This window comes from Hydra vulgaris, chromosome 07, assembly GCF_038396675.1.
Source record: "Hydra vulgaris chromosome 07, alternate assembly HydraT2T_AEP".
NCBI classification, from domain to species: Eukaryota; Metazoa; Cnidaria; class Hydrozoa; order Anthoathecata; family Hydridae; genus Hydra; species Hydra vulgaris.
In genome coordinates this window covers 1,716,293-1,735,017 of record NC_088926.1, presented here as the reverse complement: position 1 = coordinate 1,735,017, position 18,725 = coordinate 1,716,293, and the positions used below count along the sequence as shown (strand labels likewise).

The 18,725-nt window shown below is 26.7% G+C and overlaps 1 protein-coding gene across 1 annotated transcript in view; it reads right to left on the bottom strand.

Moving 5' to 3' along the window:
• The window catches only part of LOC100209179 (RNA-binding protein Unr), a 47,022-nt gene extending 29,105 nt beyond the window's left edge, over positions 1 to 17,917 (bottom strand). Inside the window, exons 1-5 of the mRNA XM_065800776.1 lie at positions 17,793 to 17,917; positions 14,686 to 14,761; positions 8,429 to 8,672; positions 5,537 to 5,745; positions 34 to 348 (exon numbers count right to left, since the gene is read on the bottom strand). Coding sequence (XP_065656848.1) covers positions 34 to 348; positions 5,537 to 5,745; positions 8,429 to 8,660 — 756 coding nt within the window. The 5' untranslated portion in view covers positions 8,661 to 8,672; positions 14,686 to 14,761; positions 17,793 to 17,917. The remainder of the gene's footprint in view (positions 1 to 33; positions 349 to 5,536; positions 5,746 to 8,428; positions 8,673 to 14,685; positions 14,762 to 17,792) is intronic.
• Between the last annotated feature and the right edge of the window lie 808 nt (positions 17,918 to 18,725).

The following is an 18,725-nucleotide window of genomic DNA, read 5'->3' as shown; positions in this document are numbered from 1 at the left end:
CATTGAACAAAAAAAAACAATAAAAAACAATACTGCTCGTTCTTGAAGTTCATATTCAACATCATCACCAATTAGAAGTTCATTGATGTCATCTTTAAACTCACTGTAATGGAAAAAAATCTCTGCTACTGTGTCAGCTCGCTCTATAAACCCAAAATTTTCTTTTAATGAGCTCACAATACCCTGTCCGATTTTTAAAAGTGGTTGGGTACTACTAAGTCTTAATTTACGAGCTTTCATTGAACCTGTACGCTTGTTTGTTGCAACATGAAATGAAACATAATCTCCTTTGTTGATTTTTTCTCCTTTCTCTATATCTGATATAGAAAAAGGAAGAAAAAAAAATTCCTAAAAAATAAATAATATACAACAGCTATGAACGAATTTACTAATTTCTTAACTCTAAATCAATCCAAAACAAGCAAGACAGGGAGAAAAAACAAACAAGTTAAGCATGAACTACCAAAAACAATATAAAATATAAAATAAAAGTTCTTACAATTCATGGTTACAACAAAAAAAACTCATTTAAAAACTAAAACTCGATAATTAACAAACATTTAAATTTAATTGCATGCTATTTAAGTTCACCATCAAAAGGATGGGAGAGGGTAACAGCTATGAAGGAATTTACTAATTTCTTAACTCTAAATCACCCCAAAACAAGCAAGACAGGGAGAAAAAAACAACAAGTTAAGCATGAACTACCAAGCATGAAATTGATAGCAAGACAAAAGAAAACTATAATGAAGTTATTTATTAAATATTTTAAATGTTAAACTTCCAGAAAAAAAGGGATCTATAAAAGGTAATAAAATTTATAAGAAAAAAATTTATAAAAAGAGAGAAAATATATAAGGGAAGGAAACAATAAAAGGAACAATATAAATAAAATATAATATATAAATATAAATTTATATATGTATAAATATATATATAAATATATATATATATATATATATATATATATATATATATACATATACATATATATATATATATATATATATATATATATATATATATATATATATATATATATATATATATATTAGGGTAGTTTTTTTTTTTTTTTGAATTTGATATCACACAGCCTTTTATTTGGTGAAGTTCAATAAAAAAAGTTCACAGATAATTTTTTTTAGCAAACTGATGATGGGAAGTGGTCCCCCACACCTGCTTTGTAACCTCTTCAGAACCCCGTTTTTGTCTAAAATGACATATTTCTAAAATGTATTAAAATCAGCTTGTGCCACTGTTACATGCATCAGTTTTACTTATTAGGGTGATAACAATAAAACAGATGTATATAGCAGTGCACACTAAAAAAAAAAGGTAGAAATTTCTATCTTAGGGTAGGATATGTGATATACCCTTAGTAAGGTATAATTTTCTACCTTTTAAGGTAGAAAATTATATTAAAAACAATTATTTGCCATACAATTTTCTAACTTAAAGGTATAATTTTCTACCTTATAAGGTAGAAAATTATACCTTACTAAGGGTATATCACATATCCTACCTTAACTAAAAATTTCTACCTTTAATTTTTAGTGTGTGACCTATTTCCACATCGCACCCTCAGGGCGCCAGGACCCGAACCTGTTTCTTAAGCCCTTTTGAGACCCGTTTTTTTCGAAAATGATAAATTTCTGAAATGTATTAAAACGAACTATTGCCAGTGTTATGTGCACCAGTTTTACTTTTAGGGTGACAAAAAGTGTATGAATATATATAGTGGGGTAACTTAGGGCAAAGGGAAGGGGGTAAAGATGGGGATAAAACTGTTATAAGTACTTAAAAAAAGGTCCTTTTTTTAACATTTCTTCAGTTTTTTTAATTGTGAGTACCAGTGGCCCATATGCACCAAATGGTGTCCCTCTACCAGCCATTTCTACCTCAGCCATAATTGAAATTTATAAATTTAAAAATAACAAAAAATATTGTGAAGAAACTTTTAAAAGAATTAAAATTTTTCTTATGTGTTCAAGAAAACATATTACAAATAACAAATTTTAAAATTATTTGGATAAAATAACATACATATTTTAATCAAACTTTGACATATAACTAAATTAAAATATAACAGAAAAACAATAGCCATATATTAATATTATTATTATAATGTATTTAACTATATATTTAGTTCATATTTTATATATATATATATATATATATATATATATATATATATATATATATATATATATATATATATATATATATATATATATATATATATATGCATATTTGAATGGGTTAAATTTTTGTTATTTGGAATGATTATGGCTTAATTGTTTCTTTGTAGCTTTAGTTGAAAATTGTTTTCTATGATACTCAACTACTTGGTAGAGAAGCTGACGTTGATTGTCATTTTTTGTCAAAACTTCATTAAAGTCATTGGCTAATTTAACTGCCCGTTCTGCACAGTCATTAACCACTTTCATGGCATGAATTATCTTACAAGCAGACTTGTAGTCATCACAATTAGCCCAAGTTTTAGGAGTAACAAAGTTAGTTACAGAAAGTTTAGAGAATGTATAAATCTTGTTTGAAGCAAGTCTTCTATTGTCACCTGGTAATGGTTCTTTTTGTAAGGCATTTACAATATCCATTTTCTCTTCAACAGAAATTTTATCATTGAATAATGGGAGAGCAGCTAGATCTTCACTTTAATACCATAACTGAAGTTTAATTCTATTTTTTGCAACATTTGCAACTTTGCTGTCAACTTGACAATAGTTCTCAATTACTTTTAAAAGAAGGAGATCATTTATTGGTGCTTCTGTTGTGAGAGGTGCTGAAAACCAGAAACATGCATATATTGTGGTTATGAAGAGACATTCTTCTTAAAATCTCAATTTCTTTCTCTGTGATATTTAACTGATGACGAAAACCAAAAGTATTTCAACAGTATATACCTTTAGCCATCCATCTTGCACGATGGTAAGCCCCAGGAATGCAAATAGTTGTTGTATCATTATTTTATCCTAAAAGGAGAAGAGCTAGTCTTCCGAATTCTTTATAATCATCACGTGGTTGCGTTTCCTTTAAGTATTTTTTCAAATTTTCCACCACATTGGATTTTCGCGATGCAAGCCACTCTTTTTCAAACTTTGTAAGGCATCCAGCTCCGCTTTTATCACTTTCAAGTGGTTCAAACTTTGCTTTTTCTATTAGCTCCCACTGGAACTTCACTCTACCAAAAAGTTCAATGTTTGGTCCTTTTGAAACAAAAAACGCATCAAACACTGCATTTGCACAGATTTCAAGAATATGATGTTGACAGGCTAAAAACAAAACTTTTCAATTCATTGACCTCTGTATGAGGGTTATTGCCCCATTATGACTTCCTGTATTACTTGCAGTTCTGTCAAAGCAAAGACCTGCAAGATGCTCCTCAACGCCAGGCCATTCATGAATGAACTCAACTACCTTTTGTCCCATTAGAGCGCCAGTACCAGCAGGTATTTCAGGGATCCCTAATAATTTCTCAATATCCAACCCAGATACAACAATTGGCAGACATTCACGTCTGGTTCTAACAACATTTGACAACATTTTACCATCAAAATAAGCAACTAGTGGAACCAAGGGTTGAAAATTTTTCTTACTGCTATTGCAAGAGATTCATGTGATGTAGTTCGAGCTTTCATTAGAGTGGAACGTTAAAATGTTAGTTTATTTACATCAACACCGATTGCAGCTAGGGCTGGTGTGACAACCATCATTGCTTGTCGTGGTGTTATTTTTGTTCGGTCTAATGCTGCATGAATGAGTTGATTGTCGAGAATACAACGTTTGGATATTGTAATCAAGAGATGACTAATGCCCATAGTAGAATGTTTTGAATTATTTGGACGATTAAAAGCTTTTTGTGTTTGAATTGACATATCACAGTTAGAATTTTCATTAAAAGAGTAATCTGAATTGCAATCCATTAATGTATCTATAGATATAATCTTACTTTCTTTATGTTGTTCAAAGCGCCTTTTTTCTTCAAGCTTGCGTTTTCTGTATTTTACAACTGCTTTCTTATACATTAAGTCTTCTGATGTCATTAACATCTTTCGGGGACCTCTCTGGTCTATCAGAAATTGTTTATCTTCATTTATCTTGATGAGACAATCCCATTCACCATGGGCAATATCAAAAAGTGTAAACCAGAAAATCATAACTTCATCTGCAACTGTGTTGCAGGATATTTAAAGAGTTGACTTTTTGATTATCATTTCATAAAAAACTCTAAATAGGGCAACACCACTTGTTGGCAACTGACTCGGCCCATCTATTGTTGAGAGAATATGTCCAACTAGCCAAACATTTGTAGTTGAGCGTGTTTGCTTTTCTTTTTTGAAGTAGCCATCTTCTTAAGTAATTTTTTTATACTTTTCTACTATAATAGAAAGAATATAATAGAAATTTAATATATATATATATTAAATGCGGTAGTGGTGTAGTGGTAAAGCGCTCGCTTCATAAGCGAGAGGTTCCGAGTTCGATCCCCACCACGTCCCTGGTAGTACCGCGCTCAACTTGTTTCTCCGCGCAGCGGCCTTGTTCAACGAGGTTCGTGTTTCGGAGTTATAGAGTTGAGAGAGGGCTATAACTATTAAGTAGCCTCCTCATCTGTAGTGGCCTTCTTGGCCTTGAGGAGGTGAATAACAAAAAAAAAAAAAAAAAAAAAAAAAAATATGATACACTCCCCCCCCCCCTATTTTCCCTACATTTTTCAATAATGAAATCAAAACATGCATTTAGGAGCAATTTTTGGTAAATAATGCTGAGGGGGTAAATCTAAATTTGGTTGTACTTTCCAGTCTTCTGTAAACTATCGATGTTGTAACATTCTAATACTTTATATTATTTTTCTTAGATCAATTTATAGCAGTATTGTGTATGAAATAAAAATAGAATTACAAGATTAAGGTATTAGACAAATTTTGGTCAATTTAGGGTTCCGAAATTGGGTTTGGGGGACCACTTCCCATTTTCAGTTTGCAAAAAAATTTTAACTATATACTTTTTATATCAGACCTCACCAAATAAGAGGTTGTGTGATTTAAAATTAAAAAAAAATTTTTTCCATATAAAAAAAACCAACCTTAATATATATATATATATATATATATATATATATATATATATATATATATATATATATATATATATATATATATACATACATATATATATAGATATATATATATATATATATATATATATATATATATATATATATATATATATATATATATATATATATATATATATATATATATATATATATAAAATTGGGGGTTCAAAAAACAAATACCCAGATATTTTTCAAATAAATTTGAAAAATTTTCGCTGGCTCCCCATAAATGTGTTTTGTGCATTAAACTTTAATTTATATAGAAAAGTTGATAGGCTCATGGAGGTGCTTTGATAGGTGGTGGTGAAAGTAGTTGGACAAACATACACTAAGCTAAAGTAAGCTAAAACATACACTAAAGTATTAGGCAGTTGAAAGAAGCAAAAAATAAAAACTTACTCCACTTTTGTCGTAACTAACACGTCCTAAAGTAGATATATCTGCAGAATCAGCATTTTTTGAAACTTTAGGCTCAACTTCAACTCTACCAGTGCACATTTCCTCACTAAGTGTCTCGATAACAACTGAACCTGAAGGTAGTTTAGATAAATTAACTGCTAATGGTTTATTATTACGATGGTCGGTAGTGAGTGAAAATTCTATGCAATCTAAAAAGAAAACAAAAAAATCAAGTTAAACAAATTTTAATATTAATGCTATGTATTTTTATTAAATTATTTTATTGATGAACTTATTTTATAAACATATGATTTTTATTATCGTAAATCTTTACAAAGATAACATTAAACTTACATTATATCTACGTATCAAATTTTTTTATTATTAATGATATTTATTTTATTGGAAATAGAACATCAAAACATTAAAACTGTAGAACATAGAACATTAGAACATAGAACATTAAAACATAGAACATTAGAATATTAAAACGGTAGATTTACATTACGAACATTAAAAACAGAACATTAAAACAAACAGTAGATTTACATTATGAACATTAGAAATAGAACATTACTAACATTAGAACAGTATTACTAGTATTTTAATAAAACAAGTTTTTAAATTTTATTCATCATTTTAATAGTATAATTTATAATTTCATACTAATATAAATAGGTAGAACTGCAATCAGTATTTTTGTGTTATTGCATTCCTACTAGCATTTTAATATATAGCGCTAGTAAGAATTATTAACAAATGACATGTTGTATCGTTGTTCTACTTCCATCAGTACTAATTTATTTTGAAACAATGAAATATCACCAGTTAATATAATGCTCTAAAAATGGATATATTTGTAAGTAACATGTTTTGATTTACCAAAAACAATTCAGACAGACCAAGTTTGACTTCAAAAGAACCACAAAATCAAGTTTGGCTAGCAAGAACCAAACTTGCTTAAAGCAAATATAAAGACAAGTTAAAACCAAAGAAAATATGAATAGTTATGAATAAAAGTTTCTTTTCTAAGAAAGTTTTAATTTTCTATTCTTATTTAATTTTTTAGCTTTGTTTTTTTTTTCTTCTTTCAAATCTAATTTACTCTCAAAAAAAAGCTGAGAGCAATCACAAATAAATTGTGTTGTTATTGACTTCAACTAAATCAACTAAAAGTCAACTAGTCAAAATTAAATTGTGAAGCTCTAAAAGCTAAATTTCATATATGCAATCCCATAGCATATATGATTGTAAAAACCATTTTGATATTTAGCAAGTATTTAAGATGGACCCTAAATCATTGAGGCTTGGAAATAAATTATCCCATTGTCAGACCAGCCCTGCTCTTATATTGTCTTGTTCCATTATTGTTTAAATATGATGTTAAAAATAAAAAGTGAATAAAAATTATTTAGTTCAATTTACTTCGATAAAAAAACTTATTCCCATATTTTGACTAAATCAACATAGTCTATTTCAAAAATGTATAACTGGATTTTAGTCAAGTTTAGAAAATATCATAGTCGGTTTACTCAAAAGTTAAACTATTTAAAAGTCGTAACAACACTACTAATAATTTGAGAGTTACTAGAAAAAAAGAACAGAGTTAAAGAGCAAGGAAACAGTTGAAAGAAAACTTGTAGGTTGTATGAGTCAGGAAAACATGAAGATGAGAGTTCCAAAGGAATTAAGAAGGGGGAAAAAAATTTGACAAATATAAAAAAATACAGTAAAAGGATGTGAATTTGCTGAATGACTAGTAAAACAAGATTGAGTTTTGGTTGATGAAACTTAATGGAGAACTTTGGTTGATGGAGATATTAGCTGCTTTGAGCAGTGACCATGATAGTATTTGTAGAAAAGAACAAGGGATGCAACCTTACGACCATGGGGGAGAGGCTCAAGCTTGGAAAATAAAGCAGGTCTAACTAAGAATACAAATTATTTTTAGATCTTGTCTAGTAAGATAATGGCAAGTACGATAAAGAGAAGCAAACTTAGCAGATGAAACTTTGCAACTGATTGTTACATGGTCTCCATTAGAGGTCAATAGAGAATAATAATCCAAGAAGACATAAAGACTCAGTGAGAGTGTTACCATTTATTAATATAGGAACATCAACAATATTGTGATATTAGTTTCCAGTAAATACTAAGCTTTGCTGGAATTAAAATTAACAACCAATTGCAAGCCTAAGCAATTACAGAAGTGAGATCAGAATCAAGATCGGCTGCTATTCAAAGCAATCAAAAAGGGAATACTTTTTGTCTAGATAGGAGTATAAAGTTAAGTCATAGGCAAATAGAGTCACTTTAGATATATGGTTGTCAGGAAGATTAATTTAGAAAAGAAACAAAACAGGCCCAAGGATAGAACTTTAGGTAGGTACCCCAGAAGTTAAAATGAAGAAAAGTGTTCAACGATAACTCAAATATTGCAGTTGGAAAGAAATGATTTGACAATCTCAAAAATTTTCCAAGATACAGCAAGCTTACTAATTTAAAATAATCAGCTAAAAAAATAGAAATCACAGATGCCATTTTCCAGCAAGCAGGAAAATAAGATTCAGTCAAGCACTTATTAAACAGTTTAGAAAGAATTGAAAAGAGTTCTATACAACACTTTTGTAAGACTATGACAGAAATACTGTGTAGACCACTAGAATTAAAATTGTGAATTAAATTTAGCAAAAACCAGAGTGCTTGTTTCTTCTCTACAAACAATTATTTCAGCATAAAATAATTTTAGAGTAACAATGATAGTTAAAAACATTAATACTAAAATTTATGAAACTTATAAATATCGTTGTGTAAAATTTAAATTTAAATTAAAATGTAACAACTAAAAACTATTTATATTGAAAACAAATATTTTAAAATATAAAATAAAACCTCCTACAACAAGTTTGTTAATATCGCCATCATATTCACTGTAATGGAAAAAAACACGATAATTGGTTGATGAACATTCCAAAAAACCATATGAATTTAACAGTTTCTCAACAACACCTTTTTCTCTTTTTCTATTGTGAATGCCAGGCGAAGATACAACATGTTGATCTCCATTCATCTTTTCAATTTGTTTTTGTTTGTAAGGCGAACTATACCCATGATTTGACAACATATTTTTTTCTCTCTAAAAAAACATTAATACTACATGGATATTTTGACCTAACTTTTTTTTTTTTTTTTTGCATCATATAAAATGTATAACTTAATTAAAATTTAATTATCAGGAAAAAATCCAGAAAATATTTTTAAGAAATATCCGGAAAAATCTGGTAATAAAAATGCATTTTGTGTAACTCATGTGTTTGAAAAGAAATGTTTTAGCAGGCATTCTTTTCATTCATATAACAAAAAAGTATTTCAATACTTATTTAAATAGAGTCTCTAAATTAATATAATTTATATAAAAAAATTATTGCATTTACTGTTTTAATTATTTGATGACAAAAAAAAAATTTGTAACTTGTATTTTCAGAAAACTATTTGAATATCCAGAAAAAATGAAATTTTATAGAAATATCCGGGGTTCCAGAAATATCTGGAAAATATATTTGGGTCAAATCATTATATTTCAACCAATTTAAAGAAAACTCTGTGGTGCACCATCTCTGATTTTCCTGATTTTTACATATTGTTATGTGCATTATTTAGATAGGTTAAATTTGAAATTTCAGATTTGCAAGTACAACGGTTCAGAAATTATACCCTTAGAAACATGACACAATGGTCCCCCTCAATTTACAAATGGTCAAAACAGACTACTTTAGAGCTGTATAACTTTTTTCTCACTTTCAAGTGTCTCATTTTTTCTAGAACTATTTTCTGGATAGCTCTCTCTTTAAGAAAGTGTTTTTTTTTTAACTTGTGTTAAATTAGAAAAAAAATTATGACCTCCTAAACTTTGGAAAAAATCATAAAATTGCTTAAATATGCCAAAATTAAACTAACTGTAGCATTATTCTATTCATCTACAAGGAGGGGGTTTGGGGTGGCTCCAATCAAAGGCAGAAGAGGGGCAACCAACTTACAAAGATATAAGCATTCATTTTCTAGCATGAAACATACATAATTCATTTTCTAATGAATATACAGTTAAGGCCATTAGATCTTTATTGCATTTTTTCATGCTTTTACCATAAGATTCAAACTTTGATAGTAACTATCAAAAATGTGTGCGAGATTTTCCAGCAAATATACAATGTAATGGTCTTAAAAGGGAATTTAAAAAAGTTAATTAAATTACTAAAAGTTCGTTGAATTTGATTGGTGCCACCCCTCCCCCCTCACCTTAGTTAGTGAGGGGGGGGGGGGTCGAGACCACATAAACACCACTGATTACCTATAATAAAATAGAATTTATAGAAATAATGGTTTCGTTTTGAAATTAATTTAGATATTTAGATATTAAGTACCTAAAAATCTAAATTGATTTTGAGACCTTTATTTGAACCATAATGAAGGTCTCTAAAAAGTTACTGCCCCCTTTATTTGTGCCCCTATCTTTTATAAAGACCAGATCAAGGAGAGGACAACCAACCATATCTTTCCTATTATTAAGAAATGACTTATAATAAGTTGCACCCTTTACATAGGCCAGTTGGCAGATTAGAGGGGCACTGGTTTCTAGTAACACATACAACCGTTGATGATTGAAAAATAGGGTGATTGAAAAATAGGGTGATTGAAAAATAGGGTAATTTAAAAATGCTGGCCTTTTTGGTGTGGATTTGACAAGTTTATAATGTTTGCATTTTCAGATAGTTAGGTCTAATGGTCTTATATGCTGTTAATCTTAGATCAAAACAAAGTGTTAGAAAAATTTACAAGCATCTCAAAACGGCTGAAAATTGGATTTTATAGGCGAGTGGACATTTTGCTTTTAGATATATTTAAGTTCTAAACTGCAACAAGCTGCCTATATTTCGCCTGTTTATTACAGACAGTAGTAGCTAATCAGAAAACCTATCTGTAAAAACATGTGGATAAATAGAATAATGCTACAGTTAGTTTCAATTTGGCATACTTTAGCAATTTTATGATTTTTTCCAAAGTTGAGGAGGTCATGATTGATTTCTAATTTAACACAAGTTAAAAAAACCACTTTTTTAAAGAGAGAACTATCCAGAAAATAGTTCTAGAAAAAATGAGACACTTGTTGAAGGTGAGAAAAAGCTATACAGCTCTAAAGTAGTCTGTTTTGACCATGTGTAAATCAAGGGGGGCCACTGTGTCATGTTTCTAAGGGTATAATTTCTGAACCGTTGTACTTGAAAGTCTGAAATTTCAAATTTAACCTATCTACATGATGCAGGGCTTGTGATGAAGCGAGCGCGATTGCGCTCCGCTCGTAAAACGCGCTCGTAAACGGTATTTTCAAACGTTCTAGGCGCGATAAACAACGCTCGTTCAGCTTATAACGAGTGTATAAAATAACGCTCATCCAATAGTTCGGGATTATTTTTTTATTTTCATAAAATATTTAAAAAAGATTTTTTATTAAAGATATACTATTATCAAAGCACTAATATAAAATATAAAACTACGTCGTTCTCTTTTGCACTAACGTAATGAATGAGCAGTTTGAAGTCGTTAATACTCACTAATTTCTATTATGGAATGTGCACGTGGAAACACAATGTGAATACAAAAATGCGCAAATAAAATAAGAATAGAAAATTAGAAAACCACTATAAGAAAATTAAAACTTTATTTTTAATCTATTTAGAGTATTTTTAATCTTGTGAAAATATCAAGTAAGATTTATTTGATTTATTGTTTGTAATATTCCATACATCGTTTATATAAAAATAAATATTAATAATAGAGTAATTTTTAAAATTAGTTTTTGTTTATAGTATAGGTCTTTTTATTAACTATTATTTATTTTAACTCAAATTTAAAACGATTCTGTTGTTTAGAATGCTCGCAATCGCATTCGAAAAGGAAACAAAGTAATAACGTCAACATTTATTAAATGGAAAGTTATTATTCTAATTTATTATTATTTCAAATTATTCTTGTGTTATTTTTTTAAAGTTAAAAAAACGTAATTTAAAAAAGAAATTTTAGAAAAAAATTAAACAATTAATTTGAATAAAAAATATCAAAAAATATAAAAACCACTAACCGTTAATTAAGTTTACCGCGTAACATTTTAAAATGCATATATCAAAACAACGAATCAAAACACTAAATTATACTTCAATACTAAATCAATAAGAAGTTGCGTTTTTGTTTGATATTATTTTTTTATTAATATAAATAGTTAAAAATAAAATCGCGATCTGACAATATACAAGAAGTTTGGAAGTATAAAAATCTACTTCGTTGAAGTAGTTTCATGAGTGTGATACTAATTCAAACATTTTTTGACGAAAGAATTATGTAACAAATAAAAAAAGATATAAAAAAATAAAAAGCTTTTTATGAGCATCACCTTCAGCAATTTTCATGATCGCGCTCGCCGACGTTATTTCGAGCGCACATAATCACGCTCGATGAAAACATTTTCTAATTTTACGAGCGCGATTTAACACGCTTGACGATTTTCTTCATCACAAGCCCTGATGATGCACATAACAATATGTAAAAATCAGAGATGGTGAGCCACAGGCCATTGGTTGACTTATTACCATGATTTGTGTAATCATGATACCATAGGTCATGTAATCGTGATACTATTTTATCTCGCCTGCATGCAAATATTTTTTATTTTTTAAATGCTTGTTAAAAACAATATTTTTTATTTTTTTTACAAGTATTTTTTTAAATTGCAACAAATGTTTTGTTCATCAAAAAAGATGTAAGAGAAGACTAATAGTTTGAAAGTATTTCACCAACTGATCGATGTATGATTTATATACATAAACACTTAAACAAGTCTCAGGAATCATTATTTTTATGGTATTTTTATACTATTGAGCATAAAAAATCAATTTAAAATTTTTTATAGTTTTCTAGGATTTGTGAACAGAAAAATATTTTTAATGAACTTAAATAAAAGCTCCATACATAAAAAGCTAATAAACATAATCAGTGCACCATCAAAGTTTGGTATAAAAACTGGTAACTAACTGGTAACACTTAGCAGGAAAAGAATAAGAATACATGAAAACTTTATCAAAATAGATATTTAAATATATTACCAAACTGTATTGTATGATATAAATCAGGGCTCGAAATAACGAACTTTTTAGTTCCTGACAATTTGTCCAGTAAATACTTAAGTTTGACAGACATGTACGATAAAAATTTAAAAAGTGCGATCAAACGCCATTTTTGACCACGCAATTTGTTTTGACAACTCTAGGCATTTCAAAATGCCGTGAAAATAAAGAGAAAATTTATAAGATAAATTACACTGATAAACAAATAAAATTTTATTGTGCATATCTTGTTAACTAGGTGGTTTTTTAAAACAAATTAAATATGCTGATTTCAAATATGCAAACCATTTTTCACCATCATGTCAAGTTGTAAATATATTTGGGTTCAAATCTTTAGTATTTAAGGTCAAGTCCCTAATATTGCCGAAAAAAAAGTTATTCAAAAGTATGTCAACCTGGGTCTCAAAAGAAGCGTATTTTCATAGAGATTTTAAAAATAGTATTTGTTTGTAATAAAAATAAGTACTTTTTGTATTATTGCTGAGAAACATTTTGTTAAAATTTTTTTAAAAGTCTTTAGCATTTTTTCACATAATTTTTTTTGTAAAAATATTTATCTATTAAAATTTAATAATTAAAAATATTAAATTTTAAGTAAAAATATTTATCTTTTCTCTATGAAAATACGCTTCTTTTGAGACCCAGGTTGACATACTTTTGAATAACTTTTTTTCCGACAATATTAGGGACTTTACCTTAAATACTAAAGATTTGAACCCAAATATCTTTACAAATTGACGTGATGGTGAAAGATGGTTTGCATATTTGAAATCAGCATATTTAATTTGTTTTAAAAAACCACCTAGTTAACAAGATATGCACAATAAAATTTTATTTGTTTATCAGTGTTATCAAACAGAAAGAAAATTTTAAAGAAAAAGAAAAAAAATATATTTAGTTTTTTAAATACCATGTGAAAAGTTTTTTTAAATACTATGCTTTTTTACTATACTATGCGAAATGCTTAGTAAATTATTAAATACATAAATTATTATGTAAATGTTTTTACTATACTATGCAAAATGCTTTGTAAATTATTAAATACATAAATTATTATGTGAATGTATTAAAAGCATAAATTATGTAACTATTAAATACATAATTAAATATATAATAAAAATGGATAATAAAAATACAAAATTATTAAATACATAAATTACAATGTTAATATGTTAAATACATAAATTATTAAGTTAACTTATTACTTTATTAAATAAAGTAACAAATTAATTATAATGTTTACAATAAACCCATTTTATTTAAATTATTAAAGAATATTATACGTAATTACATTTATATAAATATGTATTTTTTTATAAATCTTATATTTTTGTATATCTTTCCAAACTTTTTCTAGGATTAATTTTACAAACACTTTTAATAGCAAAAATTTTTAGCGCGAAAACAAACATTACATAACAACTCAAATTTAATAGTGTAATAAAAAGTACTGATTTCTATAAGCATTTAAATAACTATTACGTTAAAATTTCTATAAAATAAATTTAAAAGGGATTTTTAAAGCGAAAATATTTGTTTGAAATTTATAAAAACCATCAGACAAAAAATAAAATATATACTAAACCATAAATTTAAATTTATAACTAATTTCAACGTTTTAATATAAATGATAAAAACCGGGCTACTTAATTCAAAAAATGTAATACTTTGGTGTCTTTTAAAAAATGAATTAACTTAAATATGTGACATATTTTATTATTGTAGCCGTGTCTTCAACTTCAACTTTTGTTTTGTATAAAGAATAAAAAGTTCAAAAATTAAAGTTTATATACAATACTAAATTTAATAATAATTTTGGAACTAAAATGATTAGAAAATAAATGCACATAAAATAATGGTTGGACAAAATGACCAACAGATATCATTTTTAACCGGACAATGTCCAATGTCCGGCCTTTACTTCGAGCCCTGATATAAATGAATTATCAATGCAACTCTTATACAAGATATAACCTGGTATGAATCTATCTTGTCGAAATTTCTTTGTCTTTATGATTGAAATTGCTAAGTTTGTATAGTTTCTTTGTCACTATAAAAAAAAGAAAGTGTATTTTATTATGACAATTTTTTTGAAATATTGAGTAATTAAGAGCCATTTATATATACATCTACATGTAATGCCTACATTACAATAACATATACATTTACAATTGGATAAAATACCTTTGTAACTGTAATATATACAAATGTATACAAAAGCTATATAATAACTGCATTCATAATTATTGATATATTTAAATGACTAATGCATAAGTATTGACTTATGCTCATAAGTTAAAAAAAACAGTGGAGCAGCCTAACACATGTAAAATTTGAGAACATAATTGAGATGGTTTGGAAGCATTTAAAAATATGAGTGCGACAGTTTGAAAACATTTGAGAACAAAAATTGTAATGGTCTGGAAACATTCGGAAATATGATTGAGATGGTTTGGAACTTTAAAACATTAATATTTAAAGGTTTAAACAATTATTTAAAAAAACGAAAGATAAAAAAAAAGGGAAAAGAATTAAAACTTACAATAGGTCTTTATTACAATTCTATATTAACCAACAGAAAATTATAAACTTCCGCAAACTAGTTAAGTGTTAGTTTTTTATTTAACTTAAATAAAACATGAATTGAATTAATATCTGAATCTAAATTTCATAAGGATCCACTTCAACTTTTTTTAAATTATTGATTGTATCTGGAAGATTGCTAATCTGCCATAAGAATTGTAAATCTGTTTTAAAAAATAAAAATATTCTAGATGCAAATCAGTAGAAAAAAAAATTAAGTTATTGAATTTGTATTAATACATTTTCCAGGTAAGAGGAAGGGATTTTATTTGTTTGAATATTTTAATACTAATTTTCTTCTTTTCAATTTTATACACTAACTGATACACTAACAATTATAACCAAAAATTTTTTATTTTTTTATTTTGATTCTACCTTTTTAAAAACTACAAAGATCTGTGGTCTATGGTTCCAATATAACTACAAAGATCTGTGGTCTATGGTTCCAATATAACTACAAAGAATCATGCTTGCCCTGACTATAAAATGACATTGGTGGCAACAGGACACTTCCTTATGCTACTCTGCAGTGGACTGTAAAAATAATAAAACAACAAGTTGTTTTATTAACAAAACAATAGTTAAAGAGCATCACAGAATAACACAAAAAACTTTATTTATTTTCAATTTCATTTATTTTTAGTTTAATTTAAAAAACACAAGTTTAACCACCCCATCTTTTTAAAAGACCATCCCTTCCATCTTAAAATAAATAGTCAATAGTAATCCTAGCGCCTAGCAACTCACACTCAAGAGGTGTATATGTGGTGGTATTTACATTAGAAAGACAAAAAGTGGACTCATATAAGATGTGTTACATGTGTATTAAGTAGTATAAAAGATAATCAGGACGCATCCAAGACAAATGAACACTATCAATAATGTGATGGCATATTATATTAGACATCAAAAGATTTTTGCAATTAGAAAATCAAGAATGGAAAATCAATTAAAATCAATTACACCTCAGATTAAAATAACACAACAAGAAAAAACGTATTCTGAATTAAAGTTTTAAAAATCACTCTAACATTTTAGTGTTTCATTGCCGTTCTTCAAATTTTTATATTTTTATTGTTTTTACAGTGTTATCATAATTATCATAACAACAAACAAAACTTAATGTTTTTTCAATATACTAAAAAATAAAATTATTTTCTAATGGCTACTGGCTATAAAAAAAAATTATGATAATACTGTAGAAAAAATAAAAAGTTGCAAAAGTTATTCTTATAGTTTTTTTTTAAACATAAAACATTTGTTTTTAAAGTTTTTTTTTTGGTTTTACTTTAAACTAAGAGGTATATGAACAAATTAAAATAACTAGGAGATAAAATAAATAGGAAGTAAAAAATCATCAAAAACAAAAAGAAAAAGATTTAAGGTAATTAATCTATTAATTAACTTAATTAAAGCGATCGTGATGGGGTAAGTTGCATAAATTTCTTGGGGGTAAAATCACAATAACTACAGATTTGATTGATTTCAGACAAACTTTTTAGTTATTTGAAAAAAAAAAATAATGATGGATGTTTTTATCATAATAATAAACAAAGTTTTTTTCACCTTGTTTATTATTATAAAAATTAAAAAAAAAAAAATTGTGGAGAGCGTGAAAAACATTTATCTATTTAATTATCAACATTGCTTAAAGATAACGGTATATTTAATGACATTAATAAATGTTACGAATATTTACAAATTATAATGTTTAATTTCTCCTTTGTTTTTTTCTTTAAAGAAATGTTTATTGCAAGGAAATTGAAATGGAGCTTTGTTGTTATCAAATTTTGATTTTCGTTTTTTTATGAAATTTTGTTGAACATTAGTTCTATTTTTTTACACTTTATTTGCTTTTCTTCTATATGAAATATTTTATGCTTTCAAACCAAAAAAAAGAACTGAAATGTCAAAAAATTTCTAGCATTTTTTTCTAAAATAAATTTCTTGCTAATTGACTAAATAAATTAGTGAAAAAAAATTTGTGCCACGCCATTTTTTTTTAAATGACTTTTTTTATTTTTTTAAATAATAAGAGATCAAACATTTTATGTAATTATCCAATGCATGTTTAAGTCTGTAATCTTTATGTTCTGAAATTATATTTATAAAGTAATAAGTCAAACCCATGTGACATCTTGCATAATAAAGATATTGCGGCTCAATAATACATAATAAATAATACATAATAAATAATACATAATAAATAATACATAATCAATAATACATAATAAATAATACATAATAAATAAAAGATACATTGAAAACTACCATTAAAAGGTGAAACAATTTGGAAGTGACAACTATTTTTTTGTTTATTTTTTAAAACTATATTCATGATTGATAAAAAAAATTGCTAAAACACATTATTTTAAGACATTAAGTGGCTAAATTGTTATTATTAATAGAAACTTTAGTATATATTGAGTCTACTGCTGACCAAACATGTGTGTAATCAATAAATATTCATATCTAAAAAAAAAATTGTTAAATCTTACCATAAATTTTCCTGTCCCGTATTTTTATAAATAATTTTTGATTTTACTTTGTTACATTACCCTGATTGTCTAAAGAAAAAAATAAATAAATATATATAAACTTGTTACATTTTAATTACAAAAGCATTTTTTTATTTAAAAAAAAAATTCGAAAATAAGTCGAATAAAAAAAAATTAAAGCCAAAGTTAACTGATTGGAATCAACTTACCTCAACTAAGCCAAATGCTTTTTTATTGTATATTTTGTAAATTTATTGAATTTGGAAGGTAACCTCCAAATTTAATAAATTTACAAAAAGACTAGTCACACATTTACAGTTTATAAAAATGTTACAAATATTTACATATTATAACCAGTAACAGTAACATATCAAATACTGAGGTTGAAAGGTCTGACTCTAATCTGCATTTACCACACTTATAAAGTTGTGTTTTAAGAAAGAAAGAAATAAGTATAAGATTTAAATTTTTTTTTTTTTTAAACAACATATTTAAATTTTATTTAATTTTAATTTTAATTGCAATGCAATTAAATTAAAATTAAAACTTTAAAAAAAATGTAATTGACCTATTTTACCTTTTAGTGATGTAAATATAGATATTGAGTAAAGTTACATTTCCTTGCCTTACATTTTTCTGTTATGCAACAAAATCTTATAACAAGGCCTGATATATATATATATATATATATATATATATATATATATATATATATATATATATATATATATATATATATATATATATATATATATATATATATATATATATATATATATATATATATATATATATACACACACACACACACATATGTAGGGGTGTACTCTCATGGTTATCTGTTGGGATGAGACAACTCATTTTCTCCAAGGGCAACTGAAGTTTTTGAAAAAAGACCTGTCAGTAGCTTGGCAGGATGACCAGACAGTTTGT